The 24185-nt window shown below is 37.8% G+C and overlaps 1 protein-coding gene across 1 annotated transcript in view; it reads left to right on the top strand.

Moving 5' to 3' along the window:
* Positions 1-24185, top strand: part of LOC116780085 (E3 ubiquitin-protein ligase UHRF2-like) — a 202820-nt gene that overhangs the window by 131277 nt on the left and 47358 nt on the right. The window contains exons 6-9 of the mRNA XM_032674568.1: positions 9047-9233; positions 12236-12359; positions 12698-12805; positions 16199-16303. Of these exons, the coding sequence (XP_032530459.1) occupies positions 9047-9233; positions 12236-12359; positions 12698-12805; positions 16199-16303 (524 nt within the window). The remainder of the gene's footprint in view (positions 1-9046; positions 9234-12235; positions 12360-12697; positions 12806-16198; positions 16304-24185) is intronic.

Here is a 24185-nt window from a genome sequence, read left to right as displayed (position 1 = left end):
TAGTCCTACTCCATATTTAAAAATTAGCCAAATACATACAGCTCACTTAGTATATTTGTATGCTAAGAAAAACAGAAGAATGGTATTTTAATAATGGTAGCTAAAATTCAAAGAGAATTAATTGACCTGAAATGCTCCATCAGTTTGTTATGGAGCAGGATCAGAAAATGTGCTGAGATTAAGAACTCTAGAACATATTTTGAATGTTTTTATACAAAACAGAACTGGTCATCAACATGTTACTTGAACTTCAATAAGAATTTAAATCTGAGCTACAAATCTTAGATAAGTTTTTCCTACAAAAGAAAGGAAAATGAAAGAACCTATGCAACTAAATTTTACAGTGGTGTTAGGAGTGAACAGGTTCATCTGTATCCGAACAGTGCAAATAAAATCAATGCAATTTGAATTATCAAATCAGTTTAAAATAGAATTGGGAAAAGGATGTTTTCTGGTCCAGTCCTTCCACTTCCTCTCACTGAGTTTGCTTTGAGATTCCTCTGTTAGAGGGCATGAGGAAACTCTTGCATATTGATTGTTATCAGAAATAAAAATGGCTAAAATAGTTCATTTTTCTCATCTATCAGACTTTTTATTGTATCCTTTAAACTTTGACCTAAAGTGGTAGTACTAACAGGAACCAAATTTTATCTGGTAGGTCTCAAGATATATCACTTCTTCTTTTAAAAGTAAGAAAAGGCTATTCTTAATTTATATCATTTCTGACAGTCTAGAGCTACTTGGGAGCATCAGAAAACATTTCTGTTTTTCTAAGTGAATAATATAATTAAATATTGCAATAGTTCCAGAGAACCAGAAGATCAAGTTGCAAACTTCATAAGATGGTTGAAGAAAATGAGATATGGGGAAAAGAGAAACTAATTTATACTTTGACTCATACTACTCATTTATCCATTATTATCAAAGGTATCTTGGTTCTCTAACTCAGTGTACATCAAAGTGGGGTGCATGCAACCCAGGGGGTGTAGAAGATAATCTATTGGGGAACAGGAAGAAAATAATTTTTGTCCTGTTAAAAAAAAAATTAAATTAAACTTTAAATAGTGTTTATTTCATCCCTATATGGTCCTTTTTAAATTTATGGGTTTGTGTATGTTTTATAATGTACATAATATATTAGTAGAGTAGTGCATGTATATAATTTATAAATAAACATACATATATTGAGGTTGCATGCTCAAAAGTTTCTTACTGATGAGGTGCGCAAATGAAAAAATTTGGAGATCACTGTTCTAGCTTCCTGCTTCCAACCCAAACTCTCAAACAATCATTTCAATTCCTCCTTGTCCTCTGATTCAAGGTTCATTTACTCAGTGAAGTAAGAAAAATGTCCCTTTAGCTTTCTGGAAGTTCTCTGATTATCACATTATTTAACCATTGTTATTATCATATTCTGTATCACATCCTCATAGTTTAGTTTGTCAGATTTGCTTCCATAGTCTTTCTTGATGGTTTTCACACAGAAATATTCACTCCAAAATTGTTTTCCTTTAATGCTATAGTTCTTTGAGGCGTGGTCAAGTGCTCTTAAGTCTTGTCTTCCTTCTAAACTTGTGTCAGGCACTTTCTGTAATAGTTCTGCTACATGTAGTCAATTTACCTACTCTCTGCTTCGCATGTAATATGACTATTAAATGTTCTCCTTTTTCTAGAAAGGCATTTCTTACCTTAGCTGAGGAACCAGTACTGATGCTGTTACTATATAAAGGATACATTGGTCCAAATTCCCAAATGAGCAGAAATGGGCATTAATTCAATTTCTGTAAAAAGAAACTGTATGAAAATTGGTGATCTGGGATCATCTGTCATCCTTGATTAATAATTCATATATTCATCTGGATATTAATTTTTTAGAGGGATGGAGTTTTTCTGAGTTTACTCTTCATAAACCTTAAGTTATCCATTTAGAATTTTTGAATATCTACATTTAATGTGCCAAGATCTGATCTGTAGGAAGAGTGTACAGGTGGAGTAGTGGTGGTGAGGAATCAGAGAAACTGCTGATTGGTCACTTTCACTGTTGCTTGTACATGCAGCAGAAGAAATTCCATTAGTCTAGGGAGTCAAATGCCTCATTATAAAAGCACCATTTACAAATAGGGACAGTGTTCATTGTCGTGATGAGGGAAGAATGAGACGCTCAATATGAGAATCAGCAAGCTTCGTTTATTGATCACTACTAACAGCTTAATATACACTCTATAATTAGCTCATACATATTGCAAAAGCTAAGCTCATCATTGGTTCTGCTTAAATGTTGACTTCATTCCTTACTCCTTAACATTGTTGACACTTAGATGTTAATTCTGTCTCTTACTCCCTTCCTTTGTTGACACAGGTGGCTTTCAGTTGCTTTTTGTTTTGCTAATCACAGTGTCCTGTTTACCAGCCAACTAACACGTACAAGGGCACTGTAACCTCATTATCTCAGATCTTCTCACGGGCCTAGACAGGCCGTGTTCTATACTCTAACAGCTCATCCATAGCTTTAGCTATATCCATATGTCCCTGTCTTGCTAGGCAATTCTCTACAATACCCCCGTTTTTATTTGAGGCCAACAATACTTTCTCTGTCATAGCACTTACACGTTTAACAATACAAGAAAAAGTAACATGAACTATTACTAGAATTACAACAATTGTCAATAACTATCGTAGGTTTTCTTTAACAAAACTTAAAACCCATTCAGACATAGAACTAAAAATAGATTGAAGCCACGAGTCTATAGGACTAGTTGCTACTGTGTCACCACAAATAAGAAACACACCTGGTGGAAAAGCGCGTGCAGTGTTGTTAACCCAAATGCTCGTAGAGGAAGGCTTTACTTCAGCTCTCTATGCTCCAAGGCTTTGGTTGTTACTACTATTAGTACTACAATAGTCTTCTGTAATTTTTGTAATTAAATCTTGGGGTATATGAAGTGACATTAGTCTAGCTGGACAAGTCGTGGCTTTGATAAACACTTAACCTAGACTGAAATAATCCCAACATAAAACAGGTTTGAGTCTCATTATCACTTGTGTTACATACAGACAGTGATCCCATTAAATCTAACTCTTGGGGATCCCAGGGCAAAGAGGTGTTGAGAGCCTTTATAAGGCAAGCAGATGCATTAGAAATAACTGTTTCGGTCTTACATGACGATGAAACCCAACAAGTAAACACTACCTATACACTGAACTAATATGTATGGCCAGTCTTCGCGAACGAAGATTTGGGAAGGGTCTTTGCCCTTCGAGCCTGCGCAGTGGATTTTTTTTTTAGGTGAGACACAGTGTGCGCTGAGTTGAGCCCACCCTTTAATCCTAAGGTTCATCTGCCGGGGCCGAGCAAGCTTGGACGGTGGCAGTGAGGTCCTCAGGACGTAGGTTTGTTTAGAGTGACCTTCTCTTAGATGGATGGCCTTACAGGGCTAACGAGCTCCATCTACCCAGGGGACTCCTCTGACCGGGACCCGAACCCGGGCCGCGGCGGTGAAAGCGCCGCATCCTAACCACTAGACCACCAGAGGGCCCCACACTGAACTAAAAGGCATGACAAATAAACAAGTGTGAAAAGGATCTGAGGCAGATGCTAAAGACAAATAAAAGGACAATTGACTTGTTATAGTTATTGGAGGGGATCTTCTTGCCAGAGTAAGACCACCCACTCCTGCAACTGTTGCTCCTGAAAATTGTCAGAATGTTTGAGCAGGTCACATAGAGGTGCCAGCTGGGTGTTCGGCAATTGCAAGTACGATGCAATCTAATTCAAAGACTTTAATAGCTACTGTATGTCAGTAAGAGTTTTAACCATTAATACCCAATTGAACTGGTTGAGGAATGACTGGTTTCTGTGTACGTGAACCCTAAATATTTCCAGGGTATTTTTCACTGCACCGTGTCGGGAGCAACTACTAGGCCAAAGAATTGTAGACTCTTTTTGGTTTCAGCATCTAACATGCTCAGTTGATCTTCAGTGGCTACAGCCAGCAGAAATATCATCTATATAATGACAACAAAAGACAGTCAGAAAATTGCATTAGTACAGGGAATAATATTGGAAACATAAACCACTGACAAATTATAGAAAAGCTTTTCATTCTATGGGAGAGGGTTTTCTATGAACAACACTTATAAGGTTCTGCACGAATAATAGATGGAACTGAAAATGCAAATTTTTTCTCTATCACTGGGATCTAACTGGATTGTGAAAAGATAACTTGTCAAATCAATAATAACAATGGGTTATTCAGCAGAAGGTACAGAAGGGGTCAGTAAGCCAATGCTTACTAACCATGACTGCACCAACCCGTCTGAGATCATGCAACAGTTTTCATTTCACAGATTTTTTCTTTATCACAAAGACAGGGGTAATCAAAGGATTCTGAGATGGTTCAATGTAATCAGCATCAAGCTGCTTTTTGACAAGCTGTTGCAGAGCCAACAGTTGCTCTGTAGGTAGGAGCTATTGCTTAAGTCACACAAGATTTGTATGTTCTAAAAGAAAACTCTGAGTAGTACTTCTTAGTATCACAACTCTAACCCTTAGAACGACTACAGAAGTTTGTTTGTTTGTTTGGACAATTAACAGCAAGCTTTGAGCATCACAAAGAGTACAGGTTGCTTCTACAACCCTAAACATTCACTAGTCAAATTATGCAAGCAATAAGTCTGGTATGAAACAAGTAGTAATCACAAGTAGTGAGGCTATTTTGCTGAGAACACAGCTGCAATGGGTAGGGCATGTTTTAAGGAGGAGAGACTAGCCATTTTACAATGAATATTGCTACCAGTTGTTGCACGGGAGGGGTTTTGAAGACAATATATAAGGACTCTTTAAAACAACACTTCAGCTCTGGTCACACTGATCAATGTAACTGGTCTGCTCTGGCCTCCAGCCAGGAGGCCTGAAGACACACTATCCACAACACTGCAGATGTTTTGAGAAGGCACGCAGGATGGCCTTGACAGTCTGCAAGGGCCCCTCTGCAACGAGCTGAACAAGCAAGGTAGCAACATCGACAGCACCTGATTTAAATCCTGGAAAACACAGAAAAGCTCAAAACGACCCTCACTACTGCTATAGCAGATGCAATTGCAATTATTTGATGGTCTAAGGACTCCACTCTAGCACAAGCTTGCATTATCTCTAGCTAGTTATGTAACTAGCAGCTTCTATAACTGCCACAAAACTTATTTCTCTACAGCATCTTGCAGCTTCTCCACGAATTGTAAGAATGGTTCCCGGGCACCTGGATGCATAGTGGTGCACCTTGCTCCGGGCTCTGCTAACCTTGCAGTCTGCACTAATGTTTGCTGGCTTATGGTTTTACTCGCTCTGAGACTAGTGGTCTCTTGCGCAGCTTGCACAGCTAAGGAACAACAGTAGTGGAAAAACTCTACCTGAGACTTAACTTGTACAAATTTCATACAAGGCTGTAATAGAATACCAAATTTTTGTAAGAATCTCTTATTTAACTTCAGTCTTAACACCTTGTTAAAATCTCGACACCAACGGAAAGTACTTTTAAGTTTACACAGTTACACATTCATGTAGCTTTTCTCTTTCACACAGTCTTTTTCCATACACTCTTAGGTGGCCACCTCAGACATTCATCATTCACACACACATTTTCAAGTAGTCATTGGCTGTGCTCTTCTTATCAGTTTCATAATTCAAAGGAAATTCATGGCATAGTCGCCAACAGCAATCTGCAAATCCTGCATAACTCTCCATGTAAAAGACAAATGCAGCAAGAAAGAATAGGATATTATCTTGGAAATCTTTAACCCTTCTTTTAGAGCAATGATATTCTGTCATAAAGGCAATACCACTACTTCTGCAGGGGGCAGAACTATATCCCCTTTTGTCTCATCGTTCTGTCTGCAAACCTTCTACATGCACCCTGCTCCCGGGGGAAACAGCCAAATTTCATGTAAGAGAAGCAAAATGGCAAACTATAAGAAATTCCTAACAGCTTTCTGCAATATATAAAAAGCTAAGCACGGATGTTGCGTTATTTCTAATCTTACTTCAAGGGATTTTTCGTCAGTCTCTCTTTCTGTCTTTGGAGAAAACGTTTGAGAATGCTATGAACACGCTGCATGCGTAACACCTATTGCTGTAAAAACAGTGTAATCAAGTTGTTTTTTCCTTTTTCCCGTGTTTTACCGTCTTTGCTCCCCCACGCCCCTCATTGCCGAAGGACGAAGGAGGAGGAGGAGGGGCCGGGCTCACTCAGAGAAAATTAGCAGAAGGAACTTAATCACAGGGTCTGCTTAAGAAAAGACAAAAACATAGGAGAGAGAGAAAATAGCTGCAAACAGGCACGTTTCAGAGAGGGGGTGATTGGTGTAGCGAGGAAAAAGGAGAAACAGCTTTCCCCCCTCCCCCGACTGCACCTCCAAATCCTTTGTTACCGTCATTAACTCGACACTCTAGGAAGAGGAGCGGCACTAGGGAAAAAACATTCGCTGTAAAGAAGGGGAGGGGAACCTACACCTCTTGGGACTATGGCTGTCAGCAGTGCGGGAGAAACAGAGCTCCCCCGCCGCTCGCCGCGCCCGGGGCCGCCGGCGTGCACACGCACGGGCGGACCGCTCCGAGCCGGGGCCGCGCACGGCGCCGCGACCACCGCCAATGCCTCCCGGCACCGCCCCGGGTTCACTCAGCACGGCGGCGCAGGCACCCAGCGCCGTGGACACAGCCACAAATGCGCGGCGCAGTCCCGCAGCACAGTTCAGATGAAAAGCTGGAAATGTCTTAAGGTGGAACTCAGTCATAGTGTTCGTAAAGTTCATCCCCGGTCCATCAGCAGCACTTTCACGCCGCAGCTGTCGTCTCCGATCGTCCTGGATATGCACTGCCGAGACGCTAGCACCGCGTTCATTTAGCTGGGGCCGCGCGGTTGTCCCCGGCCCCGCTCGGTGATCTCTGGTCTCGCTCCGGCTCCCTTTAACTCCGCTCGACTCCCTTTTTGCACGATTTCTCCATATGATGGTATCTAGTAGCATTCTAATGTCCTCAAACTGTGCTTTAATGTCTTTTACTGTTCCAGATAACAATCACCAAGTTGTAAAGAAGGAAGCAGCAACTTTTTCTCCCTTAGAGTCAGCAGTAAAGAGCTTATCACTAAGTTCTTTCCAAGTAGAGATAGTAAAGGCAGTTACAGCGTTCGCTTCAAATCCCTGGCCCTTACACGAAAGTAGCATCCGTCGCAAAGCCAGTTCGTCTAATTTTTCTCTCTTTTAAGCATCAAAAACTACATTAGGGTCTACAAAGCAACTTTTAGCAACCCTCGTCGCAAGCAATCTTGGTAATTCTTTTTTCAAATCTATACCCTTAAGTCCCGCTTTTCTAAAAAGCACTAGAGTAATAAAAGCACCGCTTGTCTTTCCATACCTATAAATCTTCAGCGCGCTGTTACAGCCCTTTACAAGACGTCGGCGGTGTTGTCGGCCAGGATTCTTCTGTAAGGTCACCTGGGGCACGGAGTCCAGCTCTTTTGCCTCTTGTGTTGCTTCAAGACCGACCGGCTACTTCGTCAGACCACGGCTTCGGGGAGCGCAGATTTAACTTAGCTCCCTGGGACTGCAGATTTAACTTAGTCCCTGAGGCTGCAGATTTAACTTAGCCCCTGGGGCTGCAGATTTAACTTAACTCCTGTTCAGGTTTCGGGGAGCGCAGATTTAACTTAGCTCCTATTCAGGTTTCGGGGAGCGCAGATTTAACTTAGCTCCTGTTCAGGTTTCGGGGAGTGCAGATTTAACTTAGCTCCTGTTCAGGTTTCGGGGAGCGCAGATTTAACTTAGCTCCTGTTCAGGTTTCGGGGAGCGCAGATTTAACTTAGCTCCTATTCAGGTTTCGGGGAGCGCAGATTTAACTTAGCTCCTGTTCAGGTTTCGGGGAGCGCAGATTTAACTTAGCTCCTGTTCAGGTTTCGGGGAGCGCAGATTTAACTTAGCTCCTGTTCAGGTTTCGGGGAGCGCAGATTTGACTTAGCTCCTGTTCAGGCGCCATTTGTCGTGACGAGGGAAGAATGAGACGCTCAATATGAGAATCAGCAAGCTTCGTTTATTGATCACTACTAACAGCTTAATATACACTCTATAATTAGCTCATACATATTGCAAAAGCTAAGCTCATCATTGGTTCTGCTTAAATGTTGACTTCATTCCTTACTCCTTAACATTGTTGACACTTAGATGTTAATTCTGTCTCTTACTCCCTTCCTTTGTTGACACAGGTGGCTTTCAGTTGCTTTTTGTTTTGCTAATCACAGTGTCCTGTTTACCAGCCAACTAACACGTACAAGGGCACTGTAACCTCATTATCTCAGATCTTCTCACGGGCCTAGACAGGCCGTGTTCTATACTCTAACAGCTCATCCATAGCTTTAGCTATATCCATATGTCCCTGTCTTGCTAGGCAATTCTCTACAGTTCATATGTGTAAAGAATTGAGTCCTATTGATGTAGTGATGCATAAAGACAATAACTGGTCATTTTACAACACTAATGTAGGCTGATCCAAGTGCTTAAGTTTCAGTAAACCTACATAATTAAATATATTCCTTCGTTTGGCTACTTAAGAGGAAAAATGGTCCATTCACATTAATAAGTGCTAAGTCTTCATAAAATTAGTCAGTTATTATAATAGTTCAGTGCCATTGCATTATGTTGCCATTGTTTGAGTATGTATTTTCTTTCTTTTTTACATCCCCTGCACCCCAATCCCCTGATGATCTGGGTAGCAGAGCAACAGGCTAGGTTGCAATCTAACCTGGAAAATGGCAATGACTCTCATAAATGTTAGGATGAAGAACACAAGTTGATATTGACAGTAGTTGCTTAGTCATAAGTGTTATATAGGTCTAAACTGTTCCTGTTGACTTGATCTTTTCAAACCCAGACTTCATTGTAATAGCAAAGTTACTACATCCATGGAATATAGGTACACATCTATATTTTCTTCTGCCATTATGTTGTATTTATGAATCTGAAATAGTTTTTCTGACCTGTGGTTTTTTATCTTTTTTGACAGGAAAGAGTGGTCCTGAATGTAAGCACTGCAGGGCTGACCCAGATAAGGAATGTCACTTTTGCTCCTGTTACTTGTGTGGTGGAAAACAGGATGCTCACATGCAACTCCTTTGTGATGAATGTAATATGGCTTATCATATATACTGCCTGAACCCTCCCTTAAGCACAATACCAGAAGATGAGGATTGGTAAATATACAAGGATGATTTACTTATGTATATTCCCGTTCTACACAAGGTATCTCTTTGTTATTTGCAACTAGAGAAATTACTGAAGAGTTTTAATACATCTGGTATATTTTTTATCCTTTCATGGTATGTAAACATATTTGCATTTTATATTAAGATTCTATTTATAAATATAATTCATTAACTACTGGTATTGAGCATTATTGATCATTACAAAATTTCAGAAATTATCTTGTTCAGTTTATGACCTCTGTGAGATTGACTGATGTTATTAGACTTAATTATTACCATCTACAGTGGTGCTTCCCCAACATTTTATTTGTTTTATTTGGGCTTCATTGTTGCTTTTCTTTTTCCTCAATCTCAGCCCTTGTTGCTGCCTCCTTGCTCTTCCCTTATTCTATACCTGCCTCATTAATTTTTTCTGCTGTAAGAAAACTACTACCTTACTTCTCCTTATTTCCAGTAACTAGCACCACCAGCAAGAAACCCAAACTAGTAGGCTAGTTTGAGAATGGACTCAAACTCCATTCTGAGCTAACTCTGCATGGAGCCAGCATCAGCCCATTGAAGCTTATCTTGAGCTCCATGCTACATCTCATCTCTATCAGTTATGTGCAACTCATACCATTTGTACTTATAATCTGCTTCTAAAATATATTAAATGTTAATCTTTTATAATTGACTTATAAATAGAACTTAATTCTAAAGTTTTCCATTATGAATACATCAATAGATGTCTAAGGACATGTTATAAGAAAATCTTTGAACTGCATTTTGTGATAGATTTTAGTGGAATTGAACACTTCAAATAAAATATTTTAAGTAATTTAGAAGTTTAACATTCTATAGAAGTAAATAACTTATTGTACTATATTATATCAGCTGCCTCATATTGAATAAGTTCGTTTATAGTTCAGTGTCTAATACTCTACCTTTTTTCCTGGGCTAATATATTTCAGTTTCCCCAGACTCCAATTATATTTATACATATGTGCAACTTTCAGTTATGACATTTGGTGAAAGTTTTTTATTGTGTATATGTGCACACTGAGATGTTTCTGCTGATTTAAAAGGAAATAGACATTTCTTTTTGAATATCCTGAACTGAAAAGAAAATATTGCAAATAGGTATGATTTGGTGGAACTAAATATGACAATTATTATCTGTGTACTTCCCATTTCTTATATATGCAAAGGTATATATAATCTTTATTCAGCAGTCTTTGTTGGATAGCATGTGAATCCAAACTATCCCTGTGTTTTCTACTTTTATGCACAGAGGACTAATCTGCTCCAACATCCATTCACTTCCTACTAATTGCTCATGGAAGTGAGCTGCAGATCTTAGTGCTTCCAAATCATGTGTTGGAAAGCATTCTATGCTATAGCACTTCAGAGTTGGTCACCACCCTTAAACAGTTTTCTTTTGTGACTGTACTTGACTTTTGGGTATAATAACTGAGAAGTTTTTTGACTACAGTCATCCAGAATATTAAAGGAAATACTATTTAGAATCTGTCCTCTGACAGTTCATCCATTCTCCTTCAGGTCCCCTTACTCCTAAAAGACTCCAGTAGCAAAAAGTAATTTTATGTTCCAATATTAATAACAACAAAGTTACAAAAAAGAAAATACACATGCTACGAGTTTATTTTAAAAAAAAAAAAAAACCCTCAAAACATGTTTGAACAGGAAAGAACATAGACTGAATGTAAATGTCTAGGTGGAGTTTACCAAGTAAAAATTATGGAAAAATTATTCTTTACATTTAAATTGAACAGGTATGAGTTGGAAATGATTGTTTTAGTATGTATTTTTCAATTTTTTTTAGAAATTTGGAATACATTTACATTATTTCTTGGTTTTGGTGTAATAAGTTGCTTTAAGAGTACCAAGACCCCAAGTGTTAAACTAAATTGTGAATTGTGACTATGTTCTGCAATAAGGATCTAAGGAATTCTAGATTGCAAATAAAAAACTGATTTGAGGTAGCTCCTATCTTTATAGAGTGTTTAGAGGGTTTAGAGTGTGCATACAGGCAATTCTTGTGAAATATCTGTACACAGGGACTTGTTGCCCTATGGTAACTAGTTCTTTTGTTCATACTCAAAGATAAAAGGCATATAGTAAAAGGCATTAGTAGTACTAGTAGTCTAAATATATTGTTGTTATTATTGTAGATCAGACTTCTTCCGTTAGTGACTTTGGAACCAAACTCAGCCCCTGGAAACCAGAAGCAATGGCAGTTGCCTTTGCCTTGGCACTTCTGGAATGGGAAAAAAGTGCTGGTAGAAGCAATAAAAGGATCTATGTGCTCCTTTCCTTCCTTTGCCTTAGCCACTGTTTCCTACAGTCTGCTATCCTTTTCCTACCATAATGGTTTTATGGTGGCTGGAATGAGTCCCAATGCCATCTGAGGCAAAGAAATATATAGAAATGGAGTTTAATACTCTTCCCATTAGCTGAGTACTGAGTCACGTTCCTGATGCCTTAGGCATGGTGGGGTAGGATAAGGATTCATCTGTACATGTATGCATGTTTTGTGGTATCCTAGGGCTGTTCCACATTCAACTGTCTGAAGTGAGATTAAGTGCAGGAAAAGCAGATGATGAGTGGGCAGGATGTGGAAATTAACCATGAGCAGTATACTCTAATTTCATTTCTCCTCTCCCCTATGTGATCTGAACAAGCAAGGAGAGGAAAAGAAAATGGGGAGGGAATACAGGAAACATGGGGACCTCTTGTACATCACATGAGAAGAGTGAAACATTTCACCTCTACCACCCTACTTTAAAACAAAAATTCTTGTTTTAGATGTGGACAGTATTTGTTCTTGTTGAGTTTATTTTTTCAGCCCGTGTCCTCAGCTTTTAAAACTGTTGTATATTTGCTAGCTTCAAAATCTTGTCAGGATGAATAAATTTGACACTACTTTGCTTAGAAGAAATGTATTGCTATAATTACTAAGTAATAAAGAATTTACTGAAACTTTTATTTAGGTATTGTCCTTCATGCAAAAATGATTCTAATGAAGTTGTAAAGGCTGGAGAAAAACTCAAACAGAGTAAAAAGAAAGCAAAGATGCCATCTGCCAGTACTGAAAGTCAGAGAGACTGGGGCAAGGTAGAGTGTGTTTCAATTTAAAAATAGTTCACCATTCATGTATGTTTTGCATGTCTAACTATGTGCATGCATTATACAAAATTTAGCACAGGATTGAACAGACTGTAAAGCAATGTTGAATCCTCTACATTGTCTACTGAAAGTTAAAACATCTGAAGAATTATTGACTAGAGGTAAAGACATGAAAAATAATTAATTAATTAAAACATCTGTTGACAATTTTTATATTAATATATTTTGAAGTGTTTACTATAATGGTTGGATGTCTTGATATCTGCATCAAATTTTATAAATTATTTTAAATGTTAGAAAATTCATTCTCTTGACTGTGTTTTTAGGGCATGGCTTGTGTTGGTCGCACTAAGGAATGCACTATTGTCCCTTCTAATCACTATGGACCTATACCTGGGGTCCCTGTTGGGACAACCTGGAAATTTAGAGTTCAGGTATGTTTTTTAATTTGTAATTGAAATAAATCAAAATAATAGGTACAGTTTGGGCGCAAAAATATTTTTATATTAGTAATTTTCATGTCCACTAAGAATAAATATGGAGAATGTTTTTTAAATTCTAATATTTAAAATACTGCCAAGTATAGTGGAATTTGAAGTGTACTGATTTGAAAATGCAACTTAATTACAATTGTAAAAATAATACTTACTATTTTTAAAGGGGAACCTTCTATAATTAGGATAGACTTATATCTTGTGTGTTAAACTCTCAACTGAAATAGAGGAAGCTGAATATTTTCAGAAGTCTAATGCTATGAAACATAAACCAGTCTATTCCATTTATGGATATAGATTATAGCATTCAGAAAATATTTTCTGTGTCCAGTGGTGTCTCTAATGCTTATTAACTGGTCAGGATCCCCACCAAAGGCTATTGTGCAGGTGCAATATAGTTCCTGTTTCAGTGCATGCTTCTCTTCCAATATGTTGTGATACCAGGCTTGGTGCTAGTGTGCATGTTATCCATACTTAATACAGGAAAGAAATAAGATTTTACTGAGGGTTCTAAAGTTCTGGCGGGGGTGGAACCCACTGTCCCCAAGGTAAGAGCCACCTCTGATTGTATCACTATAAATTGATTACCTGTTCCTTTTGGATCATACACAACTGGCATCAGTACCTTCCTTTAGGTTGATGAATGTTTTAAACTAATACAAGCCAGTATTGACTACTGAAAGAAGTAGTCCACCCAACTACGTCCACTTCTTGCACTGTCCCTTCCGTTTTCTCTCTCAAATGTTTCTCAGGCCATATGAAAAACCATATTGGAAAGTAATCTATCAGAAAAACAATCCTTTGTGGAGAAGGGTAATTTTCCCAATCCATTTCACTTTGTGGTTATACAAATACTGTGTCAGCACAAAGGGCACAACAATGATCAGTGTGGAGAACAACATATTTCAGGAGTATTCCCACCATAGCCAGAATAGTCAGAGACTTTTTCTTCCCCTTGGGGAAAAGGGGCATGACAGTAACCAAAAGCCTCCTCTAATGTATTTTCTGAAGTCTTCATCTCACCCCTTGCCTCCAGAGAGTACTTATAAAAACCACTTTTTTTCTTATGGAAAATGACTGTCTGAATAATTTCGGGGTTGGTATGACATGCAAGTATGCAGGCTAAAATGGTCAACAGCAAAGGTTTTACCCCTTATCAGTAGTTTTTATTTTCTCCTTTAACAGAATTCACAGTGTAACAGCTGAATACTAAACAAGTTCCTTGGATCTTGTCTTACTTTGGTGCTAATGTGAGCACTACCATCAATACAGATATTAGAGAATAGCAAAGTAAATTAACTTCTTAAAGTAAAATTGCAGTGTTAGTGTCAATTATTCATTGATTTTACACACAGCTACTAGTTTGAGAAAATTAATATCTAATCTTATCTATTCTTTGTCTCAAGACCTCTGAATCAAATTTTATTGTTACTGGATCAGCCAGTATCAGCAGGAATAAAAATTAGGATTTCATGTCTTTAAGGATTACATTGGTGAAATAGATCAAATAGATCCCAGAACTTCAAAGTGCTGATTGCAAACGGGACTGTAAGTAAAGAGGTTTGTTTTTCTCAGAAAACTAAGCAGATGAGACTTATAATGTAGGATGTAAATATTAGAAGAATATCATTTGTACAAAATTATTTAATAATGGCTATGTTTTAACTGCATACTTTTTAAAAGATTAATATTTTTCCATGTAAAAAGTTATACTTTTATTTCTGATTTGACTGTTCTTTTGTATGAAAATAAATTCTTAGCAGATTTATGGGAATTTAGAAGGAAAATGCTGTAAATGCTGTATCATGATTTTCTTCCTTCTTTCATGCAACAAGCTTCTTAAGAATATGTAAATTTGATGTATTATATATTATGTTTGGTCATGTAGTTAGAAAGTTTACAAATCTCCTTTTCCTAGGAGGAAATTGACTTAGAACTGTTTCTGGATACAGCATCCAGAGGACAGAAATATAAATTTTAAGTCAAATTCCGCATGCCTCATGGAAATGAAAGAAGGAATGAATGAAATTACCTTTAATAGAATTGGAGACAAAAGAGCCTGTGCTGTTCAACATGTTCATAAATGGTCTGGAAAAGTTGCAAAATAGCTGACAGTTAAGTTACAATGCTTTGTCATGGATAGTAAAGATGAGGGGAAAAAACTCAACTTCTCATAGCTGATAAAGGGCTTTCAGCTAATTATTATCATTTAGGAAAGTGAACTTGTAATAGATACATAAACATAGAAACATAAATCAAGTGTTAGGAATTATTAAGAAAAGAAGAAAAACAATATAATCATGAAGAACAAGGATGGTATAAGATATGGAATGGTTTTCGTACAAAATGTATGAAAGATGGTATGCTACAGAGGTCTATCAAAATTGAAGAAGGTGAATAGGGAACAACTGTATGTACTTTTTGATGCAAAATGAGGGGGCATCAAATGAAATGATCATGTACTGGATCAAGAATGAATATTCAATACTGTGAATTCTTTCCTGTAGGATATTGTGAAAGCTAAGAAGTGTGCAAGAGCTCAGAACTCAAGTAGATAAATTAATAACCATTGGCTGACTTTTCTTCCATGAAATGCAAAGATTATGCCTTTGGTTCAGGAAATCTAAGCCACACATAGTTGGAAACTGAGAAATTTTACATGTAAATATCATTGTGCACTTGATAGTTTTTACACTGATCAGCTATCTGCTTTTATTTGTTGTCAGAGACAGGATATTTGGCTAACTGGAACTCTGGTTTGATGCAGTTTGATGACTCATATATTCCTATGACAATATAAAATCATAAAATTGCATAAATTGTGTGTGGAAGTACAGGGATTGGGCAGAACTGGAAAAAGAGGAAATGTTCACAGATGAAGGCAGGTTGTTAATGTGATTGCATTTTCCTGAGTTGGTTAACTTTTAACCATACTTGACATAATTTTCACCAAAAAAATTTACTCAGTATGATCTTTCTTGCATAATTATTTACACAAATTTAAAATACTACTGAATTAGAAAGATATATATCTTAGACTTGGTCTAAGCAATCTTAAATGTTCCTTATAGCAAGAATAATGAAGATTTTTACTAAGGGGCAAAGTCTACTATTCATCTTTGTGTCAGCACTGTTCTATGTTGTCCTTTCTTTTCATTGGATGTCCTTTCTTTTTTTTTTTTCTTAAAAAAACTCTAAAAATCATATTTCCTTTAATGGCAATCCTGTTACACAAGCATACTTACAGAAATAATTTTTAAGCAGAAAAATTATTGCAGAAGGACAGTTGTTTCAAAAAGTTATTTTAAAATTTGTTCTTTTTTAATACTTGAGGTGAGTGAAGCAGGTGTTCACAGACCTCATGTTGGTGGAATTCATGGACGCAGTAACGATGGAGCTTATTCACTTGTACTAGCTGGAGGATTTGAAGATGAAGTGGTATGTCATTTAGTCAAATCACTAATATGTTATTTTAAAATTTATAATGATAAAAAGGGGTGCCTGTTGCTGATCCTAAAATTAATACTTATGAAGATATGAGTCTGCAAAAATTGCTGCTACTCAATATCTAATTTGCTGTGTGTTACTTTTTTAGAATAATTTTTAAAATAATATTCTTAGTCTCATATTAATTACATCTGATTTTAAGAATGTTTATGGAAATCAAGTTTCAATGGTCTTATATAGTCTGAATTTATTACCATTTAAAATCTTATATTTTACAAGTCACAAAATAACAGAATCATTGAGATCATAAGGGACCTTTTGAGAGGGTCTAGTCCAACATCCCTGGTCAAGCAGAGTCACCCAGAGGAAAACCATGCCCAGTCAGCTTTTGAAAATATCTATGTATAGAAGCTTCACAGTCTCTCTGGGCAGCCTGTTCCAGTTTTCAAGCACCCTCACAGCAAAAAAGTGTTTCCTTATGTTCAGACAGAACCACCTGTGTTTCACTTTTTGCCCATTGCCTCGTCCTGTCACTGGGCACCACTGAAAAGAGCCTGGCTCTGTCTTCTTTGCACCCTCCCTTCAGATATTTGTACACATTGATGAGATCCCCTGAGTCATCTCTTCTCTAGGTGAAACAGTCACAGATCTCTCAACCTTTCCTCATATGTGAGATGCTCCAATTCCTTAATCATCTTAATCATCTTAGTGTCCCTTTGTTGGACTCCAGGGCTCCAGGTGTGGCCTCACCAGTGCTGAGAGGAAGGATCACCTCTCTCCATTCGCTAGCAACACTATGTAGCCCACAATATTATTAGCCTTTCTTGCCACAAGGGTAGATTGCTAGCTCGTGTTCAACTTGGTGTCCACCAGGAATCCAAGGGCCTTTCCTGCCAAGCTGCTTTCGGGCTGGTTGGCCCCAAGTGTGTACTGGTGCCTGGGGTTATTTTACTCCAGGTACAAGACTTATTTCCTTTTGTTGAACTGTATGAGGTTCCTCTCAGCCCATTTCTCAAGTCTGTTGAGATCCCTCTGAATGGCAGCACAACCCTCTGATATATCAAGTGATGTACAAGAGATATGCTTCAAGTTCTGTCCTGGTTATTGTTTTTACTGTTGTCAAGTTAGATAGATGCTTCCTCTTTTGGAGTCATTATATACCTCTAAAGTTAAATACATTGATTTTGATTTTAATTTTAGAGAGGTCAGGACAAAAGAATGCCTGTGACTTGGACATACAAGACAGGCATAATGGAGTAAGTACAGTGGAGGGTCACCAAGTTGATCAGGGGTTTGAAACACATGACATACATGGAGAGAAGTGGGTTTGTTCAGCTGTGAGAAGGTTTGAGGACATCTTATTGCTGTCTTCAGCTACATATTGGGAGCACATAGAGGAAACAACCAGACTTTTAGAGGTGCACAATGGAAGGATGAGGCAAAATGGAGACAAATTGGAATATGGGATATTGCAGTTAGGTATAAGAAAAAAATTTGTCATACAAGCAATCAAACACTGGAACAGGGGCCCAAAGAAGTTATAGGATCTCCATCCCTGGAGATATTCAAACCTTGACTGGACAAAGCACTGGGTAACCTGCTCTAATTGGATCTGTTTTGAGTGACTATTGGACTTAGAGACCTTGAGAGGTCCCTTCCAACCTAAATAATTTGATAAACTCTATGAAATTAAAATGTTTTTGAGAACATTTTACTGTATATACTTTTTGTACTCACTGCCAACATGCTACCTCTTTAATGTTCTCTTTTTGTCTCTGAATGAACAGTTTACCATTGGGGTAAGACTAGTTTCAAAAATATACTTCAGGAAAGAGCATTCACTGTTTAACTTTCAGGTTTTGTCTTTTTTCTGATTCACACTTGGAAGTTCATGATCCTGCAAACATAGACTTGTGAGGGGCATCGCTCACCCAAGGGTTTGAGCACTTGGTAATAACAAGTTGCCTCAATACAAGATTGGGTCTCAAAATTGAAAAGGAATAAGGTTGTACTTTGAAAAATTAATATTAGGCCAAATAAAATTTAGCTTCATATGTGAAATATTCTTACATACATCAAAAATTTTGTATGTGAATATCTCTTTTGTGAATGTTTAACCTAGGATTTTAGTGGCAAGTACTTGAATTACTTCTATTGCCTGATTTAAAATTCATTAACTATAGCGCTTAGATCTAGTGTTGGTTTTGTTAAAACTGCAAATCTTCTGATGGTCCTGTTGTTGATACTTAGTAACTACAATGGGCATATTATCTGAGAAATAGCAAGAATTTTTTTGTGAATTTCAAAGCAAGATTTTTTCGGAATATATTAACATTTGTAACACAGATATTAGTTACTTTGAGCTATTGTGAAAGATATGATCACAGACTGTGTGGTTAAACGATTTTGAAGTATTTATTCATCAAATGCAGTGGCTGAAGATTTTTTACTTTTGTCTTGAGTAGCAAAATTGATATCCTAGTTGTCATCGTTTCTGAGTTGGACTCAAAAACTATGTTTACTTTCTTTGTGTATAAATTTTGAGATCCATAATTCTGCTGGATTGAGGTAATGTTATTAAGATGTTAATTGTCATTCAGTGTTGTTCAGATTGGCAAAGTCTATTTCTTCACTAAGTGGTTTTTGCATATAGAATTATATAGTGCCTCGACATTGAGATTTAGAATGTCTTGGATAGTAGTATCTGCTGTGATCACTCAGTCTTTCAGAAGATCCTGAGCGTATATAAATATATACGTATATATATTATAGGGCAATTATAGTGGCTCAAATGTGACTCCAAGCTAATATATGTGTTTCTTACATTTTTTTTAAAATCCATGTCAATCAAATCTAGTGCCTAGAATGTGGCATTAATAAACTGTGTTATGAAACAGTCCACTGTTCATTTTAGATAGTCTGTGTATCCACATCAATCTTGTGTTTGGGTAATCAGTATGTCAGTATGGTTGTGTTCTACTTACTTGAAATTGTACAGTTACAGCATTAATAATACTTAGATTTCTAGATTTGTCTGGAGCTTATGATGAAGATCTAGAATCTCTGAACCATTACTTAATGTTTGTTCCTTAATGAAAATGCTAGATAAGTTTTACCAGCGCCCAAGATGCATTGCCAAGACTGATTAATTGCTCATTTAAGTGATTTTAGATATAAATGAAGTGACAATAAGAGCTTCAGATTTGAGTCAACACTTGTTATATCCAAAAGTCTGGGTAAACTGCTAGTCAAAATGGAATGTATGATCTGTATCTATGCTAGCTAGATATCTACATCATCTGGATCCAATGTGAGAACTGGTACTGATGTGTTAGGTACAAAGGAAATGCTGTATTGCATATAAATGTCTCGAAATATGCCCTGTTGACTCTGTTGCTAAAGGCACAGGTCCTTTGAGATGTTCTAATTTCTGTTTATATTGCTGAGGATCCAATATTAGAAACTCATTTACAGTCATTCTACTGAGAATCTGTCTAGTCTGAGTCATCTAAGCTGATTATGTAGCTGAAAATTTGACACTTGCTATTCATTTTATAGATGCTGTCATGGTTCCAACATCTCTTAATTGCCATGCTGAGTTGGCACCTATTAGTTTGGAATTAGCGTTCCAATTTGAGACACTTTAAGTGATCTCTCTACTATGGGAATAGCTAGGAAGCATCTTCCCATTCATTCAGGTTAATTATGTGTTTCCTCTTCCCACCTATGATATTAACATTATTTTGTTATGTGGCATTTTTAAAATTCATACTTTCTTGTTACTGGTATTTCAGATTCTTAGGCAGTCTATTATTTTCTGTTCTTCAATAACCTCTTCATCTTCCTTTCCATATTGTTCCATATTGTTGTTTCCTTTCAGTTTATACAAAATGCTAATATAAAAAAAAAATTCTTGTATCATTTTGTGAAATCTCTCCCTGTCTCCTGATCTTCAAATCCCTCATTGCCTCCTTGTCTGTACTTGCACTGTCTTGAAGATTGCATTCACAGTCTGAAAAACCCTATTTTATTGTTTCAAATAGTAGTCTTATAGTTAAACCTTGTCTTGGATTTAATAGCTTCTTTTTTTAAAAAAGGATTTTATTTTGTTATATTTTATTTTGTGATACTAAAGAAACTCTTAACCTTTAGTCATATATTTTATATATTGACAGATGCAGGGTTTTGTGTATATATGAGACTAAACAAGTCATAGAATCATACAGTCACAGAATCACAGAATGGGTGAGATTGGAAGGGACCTCTGCAGCTCATCTGGTCCAACCCCCTGCTCAAGCAGGGTGACCTAGAGCTGGTTGCCCAGGACTGTATCCAGAGGGTTTTTGAATATCTCCAAAAGAGAGGTTTCTCAACCTCTCTGGTCAACCTGTTCCAGTGTTTAATCACCCTCATAGTAACAAAGTTTTTCTGTATGTTTCCATTTGTGCCCATCGCCTCTGTTCCTGTCACTGGTCATCACTGAAAAGAGCCTGGTTTTACCTTCTTTGTACCTTCCCTTTAGATATTTATATACATTGATAAGATCCTGCCTGAGCCTTTTCCCTAAACTGAACAGTCACAGCTCTCTCAGCCTTTCCTCACAGGAGAGACACTCCAGTTCCTTCATAATAAAGAGAATAGCATAGATGATCTTACATCTCTTTAGATGTTGGGGAACCTGAGCAGTTTAGCATCAAACAGACCTCCAATCCACATGTAGCACATCATACAGGCACTGTCCATAGCAGAGATTCTCCCATTTTGGTCATTCAAGATATTATAGGATGTCGTTATGAGGAAACAGGTCCATGATTTTTTACTGTTAAAACAGAAACTATGTTCTCATGAGAACCTCTTACTGCACTATTAGAATAACCAGTACCAAGTGAGAGCTGCCTGAAGTCTCCTTTGTTATTGTCATGTGAAAGATTTTTGCCTGTCAGTGCCCCCAGGAAAGTCGAGACCCTTGTGTCCAACCATTCTGTCAGCGTCTCATAATGAGACCCTTCACCAACAGATTTACAAGATCAGAGGGTGATTTGACTGCCTTTGTCGGGGGGGTTCAGCCAATAGTGTGGAGACCCCTCAACGGGCCCTACCAAAGTGTTATTTGCCACCAGCAACTGCTAGCACCTGTAAAGGACTCACTCTAACAGTTTACGGAATAACACTTTATTAATACAAATTGTGACAGGTTAATAAGGTTTGTGATAGGGTCTGGTTGCAAAAATATGTTTTAAAGCAATCTACTGATATATTAAGCAAGCACAAGCTCTAGTACTAATAACAGCATTTAGTGCACATAGAATGAGTTTCTTACCCAGTAGGTGTCCCTATGGGGGAGGAAGACAGGTTCAGCCAATCGACTGATCCCAACAGTTTTGGTGGAGTCTTCCTCAACTTTCCCCCTATCCCCAACTTACTTTTATACTATTTCTTTATGTTTAGGTGGAGCTTGAGTGGCTTTAGTCATAAAGTTCCTCCCCAGGTGCAGGACTGCACTTCTCTTTGTTGTTCTCTCAGTCCATTTTTTCAGTTTACAAGGTCTGTTGAAAGGCAGCACAACCTTCTGTAGTATCAGCCACTCTTCCCAGTTCATTATCCAGATTATTAATGAAGATGTTAAAGATGTTGAAATCTGAGCATACTACAGAATGTAATTATTAAATGGAAAAAAAATATATTTGGCACCATCTTCAGACAGCCTAAATACATGAGTTGTAGTAGTTAATAACCTTGTGAACTGCTGCATGACTTCCTAGCCAATAGGAACACTATGCTCAAGGACATTGGTGGAATTTAAAGTCTTATTCTTTGATTCTTCATTACTTGTTTGTTAAATTCAATACCAGGTATACAACAGAGGAACCAACATTGCAACAGAGAAATGTGATTTAATGTAATCTTATTTTGTGTCTGTCATTCTCTGAGGCTGAGTAGCTTGTTGAGGCACTCCTATGAAAAATGTAACCACAGCTCTAATATCTCCAAGGTTAGTGCTTCTACTGAGATGTGGTAGGTTGAACATATCTGGATGTCAGGTGCTCACCAAGCCACTCTATCACTCCCCTCCTCAACTGAACAGGAGATTTAAAACAGAACGAAAGGCTTGTGGGTTGAAATAAGGACAGGAAGAGATCACTCACCAATTACCGTCACAGACAAAACAGACTTGACTTGGGGAAAATTAATTGAATTTATTGCTAATCAAATCAGAGTAGGATAATGAGAAACAAACCCAAATCTTAAAAATACCTTCCCCCTACCCCTCTATCCTTCCTAGGATTAACTTTATTCCTTATTCTCTACCTCCTCCCCCCTAGCAGTACAGGGGGACAAGGAATGGAGGTTACCTTCAGTTCATCACATATTGTCTCTGCTGCTTCTTCCTCCTCAGGGAAAGGATTCCTTCCCCTGCTCCAATGTGGGGTCCCTCCCACAGGCTCCAGTTCTTCATGAACTGCTCCAGCATGAGTCCTTTCCACGTGTCCTGTCCACAGGGTTCAGTCCTTCAGGAACAGACTGCTCCAGTGTGGGTCCTCCATAGGTGTCACAAGTCCTGCCAGCAAACCTGCTTGTGTGAAATCCTCTTTCCATAGGTCCACAGGTCCTGCCAGGAGCTCGCTCCAGCACAGGCTTCCCATGGGTCCAAAGCCTTCTTTCAGGCATCCACTGGCTCCAGCACAGGATCCTCTATGGACTGCAGGTGGATCTCTGCACCCCTATTAACCTATTAACGTGGCTTCACCACGGGCTGCACGGGAATCTCAGCTCTGGTTCCTGAAGCATCTCCTCCCCTTCCTTCTTCACTGACCTTGGTGTCTACAGAGTTGTTTCTCTCATATTCTTACTCTGAGTGCAATTTGCTTCTGTGCAATAACTTTTTTTTTCCCAGAGGTGTTACTTCTGTCACTGATTGACCTGACCATCTGGCATTGGCTTTATTGGGTATAAGGGAAGCTTCTAGCAGCTTCTCAGAGAAGCCACCCCTGTAGCCCCTCTGCTGCCAAAATCTTGCCATGCAAACCAATACAGGAGATAATAGAAAATTTATGCAGAGTAGAAGCTTATTTGATATTAAATGTGATGTACTTAACAAACAGGACAGTTAAGAAATCATTTTATGGAAACAATGTAAGGAAAGAGGGAGAAAGACACAAAATATTAAGAGAGAATACCAAAAAGTCAGCTGCTGGCAGAAAGTTTTTATGTAAGTAAGCAAAAATCAAGCTTAGGAATGATGAAGGGAAATAGGATATTTGAAGCTAGGAAACATTGAGGAAAAGGTAGGAGGAAGGAAAAAAGAAAAGATAAGAATGTGAAATAATTTCACATTATTTATAATAATTACTTCTATTATTTCTAATAATTATAATATTGTAATAATTATTTCTAGTAATTACGTTATTTCTAAAGAGGGATTAGAGGCCTCTCATAAACAGTTGGAATCCAGATACCACTAACAAATTCCCTTTGCTGATTGTCACCTTTCTCAATCTTTTCTTTACCTGTCCATCCCAGAACTTATTGCAGTATCAGTATCTTGAGCTCTGCCCTTAGATCCTGTTGAAATTTAAGAAGCCTTCAACCCTCACCTGTCACACACAGGCTGTCAGTTGGACATTGCAAAAGCTGATAGAAAGATCCTGAATTGTCTGTAGGTAGGATCATATCTTAAGGTTATTGAGGAATCATAGTTTAATAAGTCACTACCCATCACCGATGCTTAGTAGTTGGCTGTGTGTATATTCCTGGTACATTCTAGTTTCAAAGGAAAATGCATTATGTCCTGTGAACATAGGTTCTTTCATTCTTCTCTTCTACTCTGCCAGCATCACTCCTGTGTGCAGAAGCTGTATTTCCACCCATACTT

This window comes from Chiroxiphia lanceolata, chromosome W (assembly GCF_009829145.1).
Source record: "Chiroxiphia lanceolata isolate bChiLan1 chromosome W, bChiLan1.pri, whole genome shotgun sequence".
In the NCBI taxonomy this organism is placed as follows: domain Eukaryota; kingdom Metazoa; phylum Chordata; class Aves; order Passeriformes; family Pipridae; genus Chiroxiphia; species Chiroxiphia lanceolata.
Note: the sequence above shows the minus strand (reverse complement) of the source record. Positions and strands in the feature narration are given on the sequence as shown.